This window comes from Corapipo altera, unplaced genomic scaffold (assembly GCF_003945725.1).
Source record: "Corapipo altera isolate COAL_440 unplaced genomic scaffold, ASM394572v1 100, whole genome shotgun sequence".
Taxonomy (NCBI): Eukaryota; Metazoa; Chordata; class Aves; order Passeriformes; family Pipridae; genus Corapipo; species Corapipo altera.
Window position 1 is genome coordinate 649,138 of NW_020884952.1, and position 18,473 is coordinate 667,610.

Genomic DNA, 18,473 nt, shown 5'->3' on the forward strand with positions numbered 1-18,473 from the left:
CTGCAGCTGCAGCTTCCAGCTATGGCTGCTAGCTGGAAACAGTGGAGCTAGAACTGGCATGAAGTCCTGCAAGAACGATCCTCGTCCTACTGATTTAAAACAGGCCAGGAAGGTAAATTTGTTTTGAAGCCCTGCCCAAACAGCCCTGGCCTATGAGTAGTAGCTCTGAGATACTTTGCTAATATAAATAAACCCATACTAAGAACTGCAGAAAAGTTTCACTCAAGCAACATATCTTAAACAAGTTGACAGCTCTTTCTCCACACAATATGCTTTCTTAAAATATTGGCACTGAAAACTGCTTGATTTCATATCTAAACCCAACCCATTCATTCTTTCTGTTCTTCTGTAAGTCCAGCTCAATGAAATTTCAGCAAGAGTTTTCTCTAGTGCCTTTGCTCCAACCTGACTCCAACTGAAGCATCTGAAAGTGTACCAAAATTCACCTGTTCCAAGATTTTTAAGATAACACCTCTGATGCTGTAAGTGCTGAGAACATTCTGAGGGTATGAACATTCAAATTCTGCCAGCATAAAAACTTTTTTTAAAAAAATTCTTGCCCTATTTTGGATTTTACATATATCTTCAATGCCAGAACACATTAAAATACAATTTTTATTTATTTATTTATTTATTTTTAATACAGAGAAATATGCAGCTACAAATTCTCTAGATTTGCTAAATTGTAAAAAAAAAAAAAGTCCTCTGGCCCTTACCCTACCAGGTGGCTTCTGATCCAAATCATCACTGGTTTCTCTGGAAGACTTTTTAGACTAAGCTGTACAGGTCCAGAAAACCCACATGCAATAAAATGTTGAAAACTCAACGCTCCCGTTAAACTGGGGGTCTGCAAATTAGTTTGATGTCCCTAACATCTTTCAAAATTGTTTAAAGGCAGAGTTTGAATTAGCAGCCAAGTTTTCATCAGATGCTCTGGGATGCTTGATGCTCAACACTCCTGGAAAATCTACCTACTCAGATGCTGAAATACAGATTTCCCCCCCCCCCCCTTTTTCAGTAAAACAAAGAAAAACCCAAACACTAATTCTTTAACTTTACAAGATAATAAAAAAAAAAAAAAGTGGAGAAATTTTTATTTTCTTTTTCTTTCCCTCCATCTGAGCTGCCTTTTTTTGGTAAGATGAAGATTCACTTTCATTCTTTTTTTCTACAGAGGTACATTTATTATTAAATAACCACCATCATGTGCTCAGCGTGATTAAAAAAAGAAATGTAGGCCTTGCACTGAGGTAGCTCACAAGAGAAAATAAAACCCTCAGGAGATGTCATGGGGGATAGTACTTGCTTCCAGAACCTCTTAAAGGCATAAAGGCATCTTCTTTCCTATTTCTGCTGTGCTCTGTAGTTAAGATGTTTCTCCAGCACAGGCAAAAGAACAACACTTTGCTAAATTTCTAATATATGATCCTGGAGAAACACTGGTTTAATATGTGTGTCTGTGTGTGTTTGAATTTAGTATGTGTAATACACCTTGTGGTTTCAGAAAAACTTGGATAATTGCTCACTTTCCAATGTTGGCATAGTAAAGGATTTTTGTAAGTTAGACTTTTGCATTTTTCCAAAAGCTGTGGTTGGAACAACATCACTATTTAATATTAAATTTAAAGATTAAACCAGTTGCATACTACCATAGGTATCAAATCTGAAGTAGCTGAATGTCCATTTCCAGATGCCTGTAGCTACTGTTACAGAAAATTGAATTCAACTGCACCCTTGAAATTGCTTTTGAAATGTCTTTACAAACAGAGAAAAAGATTTACCTACGGTAAATATTCTTCTCATGTTCCAAATACTTATATTTTGGAAATCTCAGCATAACAGAAATTATATAAAGAATTCTTATCTGACACATTAAAGGCAAAATGTTTTAAATTTCATTAGTGCTTTCCTGACTGTGAGTCACAATTCTGCAAAGATCAGGTCCTTGTGCTGAATTGGGAATGTCTTCACTGGGATGAATCTATTGTTTCCCTGCTGAGTTTGGTGGTTTCAGTTCATAGCCTGCTAAAAAAGTGAGAAGTTCTGCTCAAAAAATTGCAATAAACAAGAAAACCTCATACCACAATCTCTGGAAAGGAGCCCCCTGAGCAAAGCAAGGAACGCACAGACTTTCCACCCAAGCCAGCAAGGATGTGCCAAAAGAAGCTGGTAGCACATTGCAACAGCCTGTGGAAAGAGGCTGTGCCCATCCCTCGATTACCTGGGCTGCACCCCTTAGTCAAATATTTGTCTTCAGATCAAGAGAAGAAAGGACTGAAGGATGTTTTGTGCACAGGAGCCCGACAGTCACGGAGCAGCTGTGGGGAAAAGGCCCAGGAAATCACCATGCCAGAGCTTCTGCAGCTTCCCGGGTCAAAACTGCTTCTGGGGCAACCACTGGAATCTACACTTTATTTACACTGTATCTACATTCTCTCAGGTAGCACGTTCATAGCACTGTTTCACCCATCAGTTTACTGGAGTAGCCAAATCACTGTCACGTGCTGCTGCAACTGATCTGATATTTTGGAAGGAAAGAAGAGGAATTTCGCTCCACGTCTTTGCCTTAGGTGAACAACACTGTACATCTGTATTCTCCAACACTTATTTTACAAAGCATGTTTAGCGACTCAGAAGAAAACCAAACACTAAAGCAGATTTGCAGGAGGAGTTCCTTTTATTGCTCAAAATATTTGTCAGCTTTAATATCAACCTCCTGAAGTTTTGGAAACTGAAGTCTTATAGATGCATAGGACACACATACAGACATGTACACACATATGCTGCCTGCTAACAATTTTCAGTTAATACATTAACTAGGAATGGACTGTGGTTTTTATGGTATTTTCACCCTTGTGTGTTAAGTGAACGACCTATTTAAGTATGTTGTCAGCAATTTATATGTCTTGTGACTTTATATTCCACAAAGAAATACCGTGTTTCATGTTATTTACATTAAAAAGATGTACTATGTAAAACTTCGCCTTTGTTAAAAATCACTTTATCCCAAGTGTTTAAATTATTTCATGCTTTTAGAAGGCACAATTAAGTATCTAATGAGAACTTCCATTCAGTGCTACATATAATACAAAAAGAGAAAAACTGTTTGAGACATCGATGATAATATTTTAAATATGTTTGCATAGGAAAGTAGATGTCTTTTTTCTTCATTAAACTGACAGTTCAGGTCTGAAACTTTATTTTGAAAAGATTTAAAAAGGATTTGTGTCTTTAGAAATAAAAAGTATAACAGGCATATCTAAAAAATATAGAAGAGAAAACCTGATTGTTACTACTAATGAAATAGTTGATGACAAAATAGTAGTCTTTTTGATTTTGATCACAAAAAATAAACTGGTAGTGACAGGATATGATGGATAGATTTGACATCCTGGCAAATCACTGTCATTGATTCAATTATTCTAATTCAGAATAAAAGCTGTATACAGTATGTGTTTATGCTACAGTGGAGTTTTTTAAGTGATTGACATTCATCATATTAGTTAGACAGTTTTAAAAGCTATGTCTTTGTTTTACACAGCGTTGTTGAGAAAAAAAAAAAATAAAGTAGAACCTGGATTGCAGGGAAAAAAAAAAAAAAGCAAACCACTTCCCCAACTCTTGGTTCCAAACCCATCAAAATATGTTACCATTATTGCATCCTATTAACACGTTCTTTGAAGACTCAATTTCACTCCAGCCATGTAATACACTATTATAAAGACTAAATTTTGAAACTGTAATGCAATCTTACAGCTGGGTGGCTTGGAAGTTCTGCAGAGAAGAAGATATTACCTTTCAAAATGGAAGTCAGCCCCAGAAGAAAGAATGCAAACCACTTTAATTCACAGGTCAGCTTTGCTTTACTGTTCCTTTGTGTGATGGGAGACATGCAGAGATACACACAGAATAGTTAGAAGTTCACAAATTGTATATCTGAGGGTAGAGAAGCCTGAATTACTTGTACATTCTGCCCTGCTTCAGACCAGCATGCTGTGATATCCTTCCCCGAGCTCAAATGCACTCTTCTGGTTTCCTAGCATTAATGTAGCTGTCGGTTTGAATTTCAATCTTGAATTATGTCTGTTGACATAATTTCATAGTGCTGACTTCAATTGTTTAGGATTACTGTTTTGAACTACATAAGGAAATCAATTCTTTCCTCTCTGGTTAGTAAATTCCACTCAAGTGCATTTTAATGCATGTAGTAAACCATCAGGAAAAGTAATTATCTGTAATATAATCTGATAAAAAAAAACAACCATTCTTAATTACTGGCATATTAGAATAAAAACTATCTTATGTATTTTAAATTTATTATTACATATTTAATAAACTAATGTAAAGATTTCCTGAAATTTGAGAATGGTATTTCAAATTACAAAAATGAATGTTTTTACAACTATCTGGTTTGCTTTCTGAATAACACATGACAACGAACTGCTTAGTTTCATTCCTTTATTGCAATAAACCATTCAACTCATTATTCATACAAAATATTAAATGTAACTATATATAAAAAAATCTATTGGGAAAAATAATCCCGTTCATTTTTTACAGTGTAAAAAAATACAGAAATGAAAATGGTAACAGTAATTTTCATATTTTAAGGAAAGGAACAAAATACTGTATGTTTCCAGTGGAGCAGAACAATGGCAGGACCCAACATACAAGCAAAAACCCAAACAAGACCAAAATCAGTACAAAGAAACCAGGATACAAAAAAAAAAAAAAAAGAAAAGAAAAGAAAAAAAAAGAAGGCATCATATGACAACATGTACTTTTAAAGACTGTGTGCTGGGTCAAATCATTAAGAAAAATATTTATATAAGTCATTAACACTCATAATTAGAGTGTCATATAAATCTGAGTGAAACTGCTAAGGAGAAATCACTAGAAGTCCAGGTGCTTCTTGCCGATGGCCATCGCACCACATCCTGAGCTCAGCAGTTTGGCGGATCCTGCCAGATCCTGTTTGCTCGCGCGGCTCACTGTGTCTGACAAGTCTGGAGGCAAATGCAGCCGCTGTGGCAGGAGATTTTCAGGAGGGAGGGAGAGGGAGAGAGAGAGAGAGAAGAAAGAGAGAGAGAGGAAAAAAACAGGGAGAGAAAAAAAAAATAAATAAATGCAGTAGGATTCATTTTTTCATAGCTTATCTCAAAATGCAGTCTTTTTCCTGACTGATCGGTGTTTACTCACACAAATAAAAACACTTCCCAGACATTCTTTTAGGCTGACCTGGAAACAGTTTTGTATGTTTTCAATACGTTGGATTCTGGTGCACTGGAATAGATTCTTTTTCCTTACCAAAATTTTCTAAACAAAATAAAAATTTGCTCAAGATATTTAATCATATCTATGAGCATTTTCCCTTTAAAACAAAATGTTTAGCCTGTTTGTCAACCTCTACATCAAATAATTTGATTTCTATAGCTACAATATAAGCGTAGTTTTATTTCAAACATGCACACTTTGTGGCAGAGCCTGAAAATAAATTATATGATGGTCAAGAGATGGAGAGGGCTCACCCTGGCTGCAGCATTATTCTGCTACATGTTTCTTCTTCATATTCTACTGCTAGTTGCTAATAAAAACAAGCAGTGATAGAGTTGCACATGTATAGGGCAATCATATATGTTAATCAAAGCCTGCCCTCCCTAGTGGGTTGCAGGAACATTACATCCAGTTTACAGATGGGGAAACAGAGACATGGTTGTCCACAAGCACATGGTCCTTGCATAATAAACCTTATTTTTCAACTATGGCAAAAATATTTCTACCCTCTCTCTGAGGATCTTTTACACTGGAGATAAGTAAAAGACATGAAATCACCATTTAGCTTTCATAAAGTAAGGTGAAAATGAATGTAAAGCTGAGGCTTTACTTAGTTAATTACTGGCTCACTTTTGGACACAGCGAGGCACTGAAAGCCAGTCAGATGAGACAGTTGAGCATCTTCTGCACAGCGCAATAATTTATGAAACTGGTATCATGGAAGGAGCATATTTCTTGAAAGATTTAGTAGGCAAAGGCTAAACTGTGAGGTTCTTTTAAAATGCACAGGCTTCTGAAGGGAACAGGAGAACAGTAATGGGTGTGTGGACTATCCTTATTCTCAGCTTTTGCCAGTTTTGCTTTTACATAAACACAGCTGCCTTTCATTCAATATCTTTGAAACTTTTGTACGAAAAGATAAGAATTCAATTAAAAAGCATAAAAAATCCTTGTATTTACAGTGAGCTGAGCTGTTCAATTCATTGCTGGCTTTGAGCCTGTGCAGTTAGGCATAACTTGAGAGATGCTCTCAAGTGCTTCCTACCACTCCTGGTTGTGGGCAGCACTGGGAGAAGAATGTGTGCTGGGTTGTTCTCTTCTCCAAGGGAAGGAAATGCATAAAGTAACGTGTGAGAAGCAGGAAAGCCTGTGTCCAGGGTGAGATGACATATCTCAGTGCTGAAATAGGAGAAATGTGTGTATTTATTTACAGCATTTTGCCTCTGAAGCACAATTTGCGTACCAAAACCCACTCCCCAGATACACCACAGAGTAAGTGTGCAGCTCTGACATTTCAGGGAGTTAAATCAGAGCTGTGGTGCAGTATCCTTCACTCAGAGTCCTCTCCCTACTCCGAGGAAGGTTAAGCATGGCTGTGGATGTGAACTGTAGTCCAGGATGCCTCATCTCTGCATCAACACAACACAAACCAGGGCACGAGCCTGTCTCGTTTGGCCGCTGAGAAAAACGTTTGCTGGGAGGAGCCAAAGTACGGCTTGGATTGTATGAGGGGGGCTGGAACCACTGAAAACGAAGGAGGAGGAGAAGCTGGCAAGTACAGGGGAGCACTCGGCAGATCTTTCAATCACATTTTCTTTCAAAAAAAACCCGTACAGTGCTCTGCTAGCAGAGTACAGGGCATGTGGGAGGCGGAGAGACAAGTGAACTAATCCAACCTTCTCCCACTCACTGCAAGCATCTCTCTGCCCTCACCAGGAGGCAGCTTCCTCTAGGGAACACGTAGTAATGCTGTCCTCCTCCTGCAACTACTGACCCTTTTGCCAAGTCTGCCAAATGGATTCAGAGCAAGGTGATGAAGAGCAAACAGAACCGAGACTCAGCAAACTCATCTGACACAGGGACTGAGCAATATCCCAGATAGGGAACAACTCTAAATCCTGCCACACTGGCCTGGACTTAAAAGCGTGGTCAAAAGAAGAGAAATTTTTTATATTTACACTCATTTGTAAATTTTTTATATTTACACAGTCATTTGGTTCATTTGCTAACACATATTATAAACAGAAAATAGACAGAAGAATATTTATAAATTTCCAAAGATTTACAGGTAGAAAGAGTAAAAAATTAAAGATCCTCAGATTGGATCTTGGAACTAAATTAGGCTTTTAGAGGTATATTTGCTATGATACAGTATTTCATTATACAGGCATATACTCTTCTTCCCCCATCTTATTCACTGGAGAGGATGCACACTGCTCATTTAGTGACTGGCTATTCAGTATTTTATTTTCTTGTCACTGTTTACTCTGAACTTTCCTGACATATTTATTGTACACTATTCAAACCTTGTTCTGAAGACAGAATGGCTTTTCAATAGCACATGTCAGTATACAGCACTTGAATGCTTCACGAATACCGTGTTATTTTCCTAATATTCTTGTGAGAGAAGGCAGAAAAGTTACCTCCATTTTAGAGATGGAATTGAGGTACATAAAAGACATGGCCAAAGGTACCTACTAATTTCAGAAACACAATGTGAAGCATTTAGGACTTGCTTTTCCAGAATGTTTAGCATTTTGCAGCATTTCACACGATAAAACGCTAACTTCATTTGCAGGTGTGAGTGCTTAGTACTTCTTCAAGAACTCCAAATCAGGCAATCAGAAAGTGGGAGACACAAAATAAGAGTATAGAAATAAAAATGGTGGGTTGAAGCAACGTGATCACACAGAAGCTCAGTGGCATTGGTAGAGACACATCACACCTTCCATGATATCCTTCAATTGTCTTAATTACAAGCCCATCCCTCCTGCAGTCCTTGCCCTCTCTACAATCCCGATTTTCAAGCATTATAACAAATTGCTGGTTCTCCAGGAAGCATATTGCACTGCACATACCACATTCATCCTCACATCAGACACATTCTGAACAATAAACAACTCAAGAGTCCTTTGAAAACAACTGAATATTATCCTGCCATTAAGATCTGAATCATTGGACACACACATGCTACTTCTCAATAAAGCCTGAATAGGTTTTTCAAAATATCATTCCTTACATTTTTTGTGTGCAGATTAAAAACAAATACAGGGCTGACAATATTAACACTAATAAATATTTTAGCACCGTTAAAAAAATATTCTAAATTTTAAACCACAAACAAACTGGAAATTCTTTGCATGGCATTATACAGACATCCACAGGTTAAAAACCAGGCCTTTATTTTAGGCACCAATGGGGACATTGTCATCCCTTGAACTAAGGCAGTGATAGCATGAATAGGCTGTGATCCTTTCTGAACAGCAGCATCACAGAATGATCAGACATTTTCACAGATATTTGCTGACCACAGAGAAACAATCACATTTAAAGTCCCAGTTAAGGGCAAAATGTTTTCCAGGGGACAGATTTCTCTGCTATTTCTGAGTTTGTGACCTCCACCCCTTTTGACCCCTCTTTCTCTTATCAGTCTGATAAGAATCAGGCTGATTTTGCTCACTTCAGCAATCCCAATCCTTCTTGTCCAGGCCTCCCATCCCACAGCTGGTTTTCATGACAAAAGTGTCTCTTCTCTGGTTCTCTGCACCCCTCAGCCTCCCCCCCCAAGCAGAGGCTTTCTGATTCCAAGCTCTTCATTCTCTCTCCTGCCAGTCTTGGGTTTCTCCTGCCCATATTCCACCCCCTGCTTCTGTTCCTAATGCCCAGGTCCAAATTCAGCACCAGACCACTCCTCCTTGCCTCAACCCTCAACTCCTTGTCTTCCTCATCCCCTGTTTTGTTCTCCTCCTTCTCTTCCCACCTGTTCTTGATCTGTCCTTTCTCCTGCTGGCACTGCTGTCCATTCCCATTTCCTGCCCCTCTCCTCTGCTCAGAGTGTGGGCACAGGCAGTGTCTCCCCTCCTGGTCTGAAAACCAGGAACATCCCTGGAAAAGGGTCAAGCTGAAAAGGCAGCACTGAGTGTGCCTGGGCCAAACGGGTGAGTTTTTGCAGGGCAGCAAAAACCCAACCCTGGTGTAAATGCTAGACATAAAATTGTACATTTTCATTTGTTCTTTTAAATAGTTTAAGATTTGCACTAAAATATTCCAGTGTGTGGATAAACACAAAACTTCCTGTAGCTGAGAGCAAGCTGGTAGGGCAACAGTGTTTTAAGGGAAAGTGGTCATAATGTGGCAAAAGTGAACACGCAAGTTAAAATTACCCTCCCTGTGATAACTTCTTAAAGAATGTATCAAAGGAAGGTAAAGTTTGTCAGCGTAAAAACTAGAGAATGCTGGAGTAAACTTCCTTTGTGCACAGTTAATTGTGTATCTGCATTATTACAGTGTGTTTAATTACATGATCACACACTATTTTCACCCACAGAGACTGCCAGAAAGGTTCAAACCCAGGCTCTTCAGAATCAGACTCCAAGTTTCTTTCACTCAGTGAAGAAATAACTGGCTATGGAAGAAGGCTATTATGGAGTAAGGCACAGCCAGGGAAGGGGCATGATGGGAGTGCTGGTTCTCTGTTTCGGGCAGTCCGGAAAGGCTTTGCAGGATAGGAACAATTACACTGAACCCAGCTAAGCACACAGCTTTAGGGCATGCATTACCAAAGGAAAACAGTTTAGACAAAACTTATTACATACTTTGCCTCTGCTCCTCCCTCTGCCTGAAGAAAACTTCTAATTACTTCATTTGTTCTCAAGGGCGGGAAAAAAACAGAAGGCAGAAGTGGAAGGTAAGAGTATAGAAAAGGACAGCTCAGAAGGGACAGGGAGCAATCAGGGAGCCCAGTCCCAGCACAGGGGACCAAACACAGCACTGATGCTTTTCTGACACTGGTCTGCCATGTAAGACTGGGATGTAAAGATCCATACCATGGCTGTTCTAGAAACTTCCAGTGGGCTGCTATGTTTGGGGGGGGGCAATTTGCTTTTTAAATCCTAGTATACAAAAATACCAGCAACTGCTTTTGCCAGTGTATCTTACTGCATCAAGGGGATTGATTCAGAGGTTTATTATAAAAAAACCAGATTTTCCAATGTCAAGCCTTTTTTCCTCTTCAGTGTTAAGAGGACTGGCCAGCAGTTTTCCTAAAAACTTCTCCTGATGCTGACTATATTTTAGTTACAAAACATCTAGAAACAGTATGCAGGCTTTAACTAACTATGAGAGGAACTGAAAATAAAGTAAAAATCATATGACTGAACTTAAGTAACCAGTGACAGGTTAAACAAAGAGTTAGCTACAAGAGAGAATGTTAAAGAACTCATTACTGTACAACTATACACACCAGCTACACATATTCTTCTGAGGAATCTACTGGCACTGCACTGTGGAGGCACCTAGTGAAATCCAATATTACACTTACACAGTATAAAACCCAATCAATTCCAAAATTACTGTGTGTCTGTACAGATTGTTTTTACACAGGCTAAAATACGCAGAAATAACTGAGGTGGAAGACACTCAAGATACAGCACAATTTCATAAAATTAATTGAGGGCTACTAAAATCACATATTCTGTAAATTGCTTTAAGCAATAAAGAATATAAAATTCTTTAGCAACAGTATGATAAGCAGATATACATATATTTGCAAAGATCTAAACCACAAGTAATTCTGCATATTACTCCAAAATCATTATTATATTTTCATAGCTATTATAAGTGTAATACTGTAGCAAACAAATACATAATAACGTGAGAGATGTAAAATCACTGAATCTCATTAAAAATGAGGTGGTAGTTTGTTCTTAATTTGATTCATATTAAAGTAATTTCAGTGAAGTCAACCTTGTGAGTGTTAACAGTTACATGAAGCTTTAGCAACTGAGCCCAAACTTCCCAAAATTAAACTTAACAAAAAAACCCCAAATCTTTACAATTCATTTATTTGGATCTTTGACCAAAAAAAAGAGAGCTTATTAGTCTACTATGGCTGTAGCCCTGCCTTGGGGCAGGGAGATGGGTTAATGACCTCTCTAGATCCCTTCTACTTCCATTTGCTGCAACTCCATGAAGACTGAAGTCACCAAAGCCGAAGGGATTTGGTTTAGGGGGAAGAGGGGGGTTGGGGAGAAGAATTTTAGGAATGCTGGGAAAACGAAAGATGCAGACTTTTAGTTGGGGAGCTTTATATCCTACTTACTTCTCTTTGAAGAGAACCCTTGCCATTCCATAAAGCCCACACAAGACAGAACGGGAACAGTTCGTAGCACAAAGGCCGAGGTCCTGCTACTGTTCCTCCCTCTGTTGATGATGCCCACAATGTACCACCTTGCATTATGTTTTCCCTTTTAAGTCTTTTTATTATTACCTCATTTAAAATTACCAGTAATCACTTCTATTATCATACCTGGGAAAAGACTTCAGTGTTTTTGTAGGTGTCACAGAAAAGGTGGGCTTTAAAAGGAGATAACACATTTCAGGAGCACCTCAGTCTTTACTGCTTTCTTAACCAGTAACCAGCTGGTCTTGGCAAAACCAAAATACTACCTTTGGGCTTAATACAAACACAATGACGTGCAGGTGTGAAACTAAATTTCTTCTAGAGAGAAAGTTGTTTTCAAATGTTTGACATGCAGGTTACTACAAGTTCTGGCTTCTTCTCTTGCCAAGCTCGCCAACTGAGAGATACCAGATATGTGTATTGTGATGAATTATCTTTTATATGACATGTAGTCTGTTGGAGCGACATATCAAAGTTACGTTGACACAACTTTGTAACAACTCACATACAAAAATATCGCTATGCAAAGACACAAAATTTTAATTAATGCCACAAAAACTAAAAGCGCTTCCGAGTTAATGTAAGTTCACCTCTTGATGACTAAACAGCAAGCCCTTTGCCACTGAAGACATCATGAGCTACCTCAGCAAGAAATAGAAAAGACATTCAACTGGCCTAGAGCTGTGTCAGGCAGAAATCATATGGCATTCATGAAATTTGGTTCCCAAATAATGAGAGTGTCTCACAGCCGACGATATTTATCTTGTGGAGAGATCGGTGCCCAGCTCTTCTCCTGTAACCGCATTTTGGTCTTAGACAAACTATTTTTAAACTCATTTACTATGAATCTCTTATGTTACAATTTTCTCAGTATTTTAACAAAGTCAGGAGACAAGTTGGTAACTATTTTTCTGTATAATGGACACGAACTCAGTTTCTTCTTGTTCTGCTACATTCACAGATGCTACGTTACCATGTTTAGATCACAGCAATGGATACATTTTCCAAGCTGGCTATAAATACAAAAGACTTGACTTTTAAAAAGAACATTCTAAAATTTTCTACTTTTGATATAACTGTGACTGACTTACAACAAATCACAACTATAACTGTGACTGACTTATAACAAATCACAACTATATCAATCCATGTTAAAACAAGCACATCTACCATAGGCATGTCCTTTTTTTTTAAAGGTTGAAGCATAATCCAAGCCATGAAAAATAACTATTGTCAACATCAGGTGTTGAGAGAAGGCTTCCACTATGAATAGTTGATAAATATACTTCTATCTATATATCTCTGTCTGTCTGCTAAAGGATGGATGATAATACTGAAAATATTTGAATATAATTCTAAAATTCTTATTTTTCACCACTTAGAGAATGTAAAATAAAACAAAACCAGGGCAATTCTGTCACCTCATTTACAGGACATGGATGTTTTGTTGCGGGTTTCCAGTAGTATAAAGAGATTATTTAAACAGCATCTTCAAAGACACCTGGCAAAATTAAGAACCATTAATAAACATACTTCCTTTTGTGATAGATTTTGTAAAAAGCTGTTTTACCTTTCAGAAACTGAATCTTAATACGTGCTTTTTCCATGCAGCTTTCCAGTTTATCTGCTTTACAGAAGGGATATGATAATATCCAGGAGAATTCAACTCAAACTGTGCTGATTTGTTTGGATGTGCCACATGGTGCTGTTTCTGTTTTCTGACCAGAAATCTGTATTCCTGAGTCTGAATTTAAAGCTTAGTTTTATAACACTGGCTGTTATGAAGCGAAAATCTTTCAGAGATATCTGTTTGTACCAATACAATTCAATTCTGTACATGTCTGTGTAAAATGAATCCCTAGGGTATTTTGGATGGCTGAAGAAGTTCCAGTCAGATGTGAGTAGAGATGAGTGGGGTCTTGTATGTGCAGCACCAGTCACGACTTTTCAGTGACAGGAAAGGAAAGTACAGACAATTGTCCAAACAAACTCATTCCAAAGGAAAAGTCCAACGTGTTAAAGATGACGTGAAGGGACACAAGTGAAAGATAAAAATATCAGGAAGATTTACCTTCTCTGATGCCCCAGAATGCCCAGTGTTGGGCACCACAGAGTGCTCTAAATCACATGTACAAGTAACAGCCCTGCTTCATGTTATAGCTGTAGTCTCTGGACAATGAAGAAGCTCCCTGTGATGGTTATAGGCTGCCCAAGGACTACAGATGTTCAACTGCTTGTCTGATCCAAAGTTCAGAGAAATACATGGTAATCTGACAACCAGAACTGGATAAATACTTACACAACACACTACTGTAACACTGATACAGCTTTTATCACGCTCATGTTGAAAGACTGTCTCTGTCCTGAAGATTTTACAGTCTGAATACACAAAATGGGTAAAAAGGAAGAAGTGAGAGACAAAATATCCAGGCAGAAGGAAAAATGTCAGGATGTGCAAATACTGTATTACTCCCAAAGCTTTTTTTTCCCCTCCTAACTAAAAAAGCATTGCTTAGAAAGGTGACTGAAAGACAACAGACACAGGGGAAGAAATTAGGTGATAAAGGGCTGAAATAAAAATGGAGTGAAAAAAGGGAAAGATGGAGAGAGGAAGAGATATATTAATCTAGGTGTGTTACAGTTGAGATTGGAATACATTGTCTAAATCACAAAGGGAAACACTGTCCTAAATTCAAAGAGCAGTTCATGAGTCTGATGTTATCATCTGTGTCCAGAGGAAGAAGAATAACCTTCCTCCTGTGGATCTGTTCTTTTTGCTGAGTTTCTCCTCCCTGAGCTTATGTAAGAGGAGTGTGGCACCCGTGATGCAAGTCTGAGTAATTTTAGGGCTCTCAGGACAGTCTGGGTGGATGCTGATGTTAATGTCACATTCTCTTCCTTGATGGATTCATTCAACCTAATTGCAGCTGTCTACAAGTCAGCCCTTCAGTCTAACCTATATTATATACTTAGGAGGAGATGAACCATCCTTGCAAGTGCTTGTCCATATCTGCTGATTATTCAGGAAACCTGAGTGACTAGCTTAAACTAAATTCTTAACTTGGAGTGTAAAAGGTCAAGGGGAGGAATTCAGTCCTACAACGACGTGAAGCATCTCATTGAGTCAGTGCCTCTGCTATGCCTACTCTTTCTTTGAATGACATTGCAGCATGCCACGGAGTACAGATTTCATATCAAACCACAGATGGCTCACTGGAAACGTTCCAGTGTTGCTGGTGATGCCCAGGATGCTCTACAACAACTTGAGTCTCTCTACTGGGAAGCCTGAGAAGTGTTCAAGGCACTGTGTGTACAAACAAAAGCTATGAAAGTGAGGAGGAGAGAGAAATAGCATTCAGAGCAGAAGCATCTGTTCTAGGATTACAGTGTTATTGTCACCCTCTACAATTTCAGCTAAACTGAAAAAGCTAAACAAATATTTGAGTTTGCATCCAAAACTATCTGTTAAAGTTCACTGTAATTTACCAGGCTTCTGTCTCAGTTCCTGTCACGTTTCAGAACACTCATTAATACCCTCATTTAAAAACCATTACTGGGGGTGTGCAAGTGCACTGAATAACTGATAAAATGTAGTCTGCCTCTTGGTAAAATTGTCCAGATAGATTTCACAGAAAGGTTCTGCTCCAAGACAGGTAACTCACACAGGCAAGTCTCTTTAAAAGTTACAAGTGCATTTCGATGACCGGTTTGCCAACTCTAAAAAGAGAGACAACAGGAATGCAAACAGATTTCTGAATTGAACAGTTCTGCCAGCTATTGCTAAAATACACATTGCCTACAAGCTTCCATGGATTTCCAGTGTTTACTGTCTACAGATCCTCTGAAGTGCTCTCCTAAGAAGAGTAGCTCAGGGACTCTGGCCCAGCCCAGCTGTGGGCTGCCTGGATGCTGCCCCAGCTGTTTTTCTAGATGCTGTACACACTGACTGTGCTGATTCCCTCCTAAACATCAGTGGCAGAAGCTGTGTGTACAAACACAACCCCAACACCCCCAAATGCACACATTACTCATGACTGCATAGGAGCTCCTGCTAATGGCTGATGTGCTGATGTACAGAATCTCTCCCAGACGTGCACTATTGCTCTACAAGGCACCGAGACACTGTGAGCTGTATTGTTTTACATTTCACTACAAATGTGCAAACCACCCCTACAATATGTCCCTGAATGCCCCAGTTTGAAGACAGCAGTGTCACAGGTTTGGCAAGTCACTGGTTATGAAGAAGGAGCGTGAAGGGGGGGGTAAAATGTAAATGCTAGCTGGGAAGTGTGGGGGGGTGTATTGTTGTTTTATACTGGGAGTAGCCTTATGCTCTGTAGTCTATTTACTTTTTTTAGGTCAGCTAGAATCAGAAAATTTCCATTGCTAGGCAGCCCAGCACATCTGTGAAGCATTTCTGGGCGTTCAGACCTGAAGCATGTGCTGCCCAAAGGGAAGATTCATTACCCTGTGTCACACAGCCCATCGGTCCCTCCCCCAGACGGCACGAGGGCTTCGGCAACAGGAGAGCGCCGAAACTTCGTGCAGAAACACATTACATGAGCAGAACACAACAATTAGCACATTTGTAAAGCTTCAGGGATAGGAACAATTTAATAGCTTTTTAAAGCAGACTAATTTTCTGCAGCTTTTCATCCTTTTTTTTTTTTTTTTATTATTATTATTTTGCTTTTCATGCACAGGCAAGTTCTTCTCTGCTACAGGTATTTTCTGAGTCTGCCTCGCGGGATTATTACGTGTGGAGAAACACAGATTATTCAATCACTTTAAAACAGTGCTACAGAAATGAAAAAGGGCTACAGAAGTGCAAACTATTGCTAGTAATCTGGGTTTTAAAAGCAAGTATCATTTAGCTAGATAGGTGCATGGCTGGTTTACAAAATTCTGCACATTTACAAACCAAGGCTGCTAAACATATGACTGGTCTGTTTATGCTTGCAGCTTTTCACAAGCTAGAAACTTCAGCTCTGCAATGGCAAATGCCACTGTCAGACACTTCATGCTAAGGCAAAAAGCAGACCAGAAGAGGGGAAAAAAAAAAAAAAGGTATTTCTGCTATCATTGTCTTTTCATCCTAAAAAGTGACACTGATATAGGAAGTATGTTCAGTTCCCTTAACTCCTAGGTAAGGATACAGGCATTATGTAATTCTTATTTTAATATCTCTTCAGCACTACTGCCCCATGACTCATGAGGGCTACACTTTAAAACTCCAGCTAATAATGCCTTTTGTAGTGTTATTACCGAATAATCTCTAGACTTCAGAAATCCCTGAAGTGTAATTTAATATCTGTAATATTGGATTAGCCTGTGTTGGTATGAAAATGCACAGTGGCATATTTTTATTCAGTGGTTGATATTACTTATAAAAAAAATTACAAAAATTGCATTGGTGATCAATGCTGCCTATCCTTTGAGAAACTAATGCTTTAAAGGAACTTTAAGCACAGAATAACAAGTTGCTGGGGAAAGGTTAAAAGACAGGTCATGCTAATTTCTTCTTAAACGACTTTGTTTCAGACAGTAGATTTCAGTGTAAATGGAAACAAATATATAAAATGTGAATGACAGAAACTGGTATCACATTAAACGCAAGACTTTTGTGACTAATTTTGATTAAAATAAACATTACTATTTATCTTAAAGTTAGAGGCAGGGCTGAACATTTGAGATGATTCCTACATCAAAAATGTGTTTTGTACAGAAACTATATGTCAAATTATAGCTATTTGCTTTCAGCTGTTTCTAGCAGTTATTTGTACTTTTCATGTGTCAGTATTTTTTTTCATTTCGCTTCTTTATTCTGTAGTACAAGTAAGTCTCTTTAGAGCAATAAGATCTTTAAAATCCCTTTAGTGTTTAGAAATGTCAACAATTCAGTAGATTATACTTGATGAATAGGCCAGATAGAAAAAACCTGCCTCAAGTTTTTATCTCAAGAGAAGTAAGGTGCTTTGAAGAGCACTTGATTTGAGATTTAGAAGCCTGCCACTATTCAGCCAGACACTCTTGAGAGCTGTTAAGTCCTGACCCATAGCACGAAAACAGGTTGGAGGGAGGGAAGAAAAACCAGTAAGAAATATATTTTGTACTCCCTGTGTAATTATTTCTTCTAAATACCATTTAAGCATTTCTTCCCCTAAATAAGTAAAAACCTAAGAGACCAGGCAACCTTATCAGACCATCTTATTTAAATATTTTGAATGTAGCTGGAACTTGCCAGGGGGAACAGCCACAGCACTGGAAAAAGATGAGGCTCTAAAGGAAAAAAAAAAATATCTAAATGGTTCTTTCCATTTGAATAGACTGCACTGACATACTAAAGCTTCGCATTTTTGACAAGAGACATAGAAAACAAAGAGGTTTTCACTTCAAAATATGCAGTGGAAGAATATGAAATGGTTTGGTTTGCTACAACTACAGACAAATATTTTTTTCATCCTTCGCTATCACTTCCACAGCCTACAACCAACCTCAATACCAGACTAAAATAAATTCATTCAACATCACAAAGCAACCAATTTAAGATATCTGCCCACCAGTAACAATATCAGATGAAAAGTAAGGCAAGCTGTAAATCAGCCTGTTTGTAGGGATATCTGTTCTTAACAGATTATTGAGCTTGAGCACATGCTCTCTCACTCGACTGTACTTCAGCTTTATAACTGGTTCCGTGAATAAGAACTTAGTTAATAACCTAACAGCAAGTGACCACATTATTTGGGCAAATGTCTCATCAGTATCTCCTGCCCTACTTTCTGCATCTCTGAGTTTCATAGAGATATAAAAGAAAAGGCAAAACTAGGTCATTCCTGGGCTGAACAAAAGAATTTTTGTAGTAGTATAAATTACTGACCTTTCTAATAAGTCTGTCCTTCCCAGCAAACCAGGTCATCCAATCCAACTCAACTAATTAATGGTATCCTCCAATAACTAACAGTACTGAAGTACACAATCCAGTGAATTTGGGAGAAATGTTTCTGTGGCTTTTCTAAAG

The 18,473-nt window shown here is 38.3% G+C and overlaps 1 protein-coding gene across 1 annotated transcript in view; it reads right to left on the reverse strand.

Moving 5' to 3' along the window:
* Positions 1 to 2,658: 2,658 nt before the first annotated feature.
* The window catches only part of ELP4 (elongator acetyltransferase complex subunit 4), a 141,647-nt gene continuing 125,832 nt past the window's right edge, over positions 2,659 to 18,473 (reverse strand). Inside the window, exon 11 of the mRNA XM_027663359.1 lies at positions 2,659 to 5,025. Within this exon, the coding sequence (XP_027519160.1) occupies positions 4,894 to 5,025 (132 nt within the window). The 3' untranslated portion in view covers positions 2,659 to 4,893. The remainder of the gene's footprint in view (positions 5,026 to 18,473) is intronic.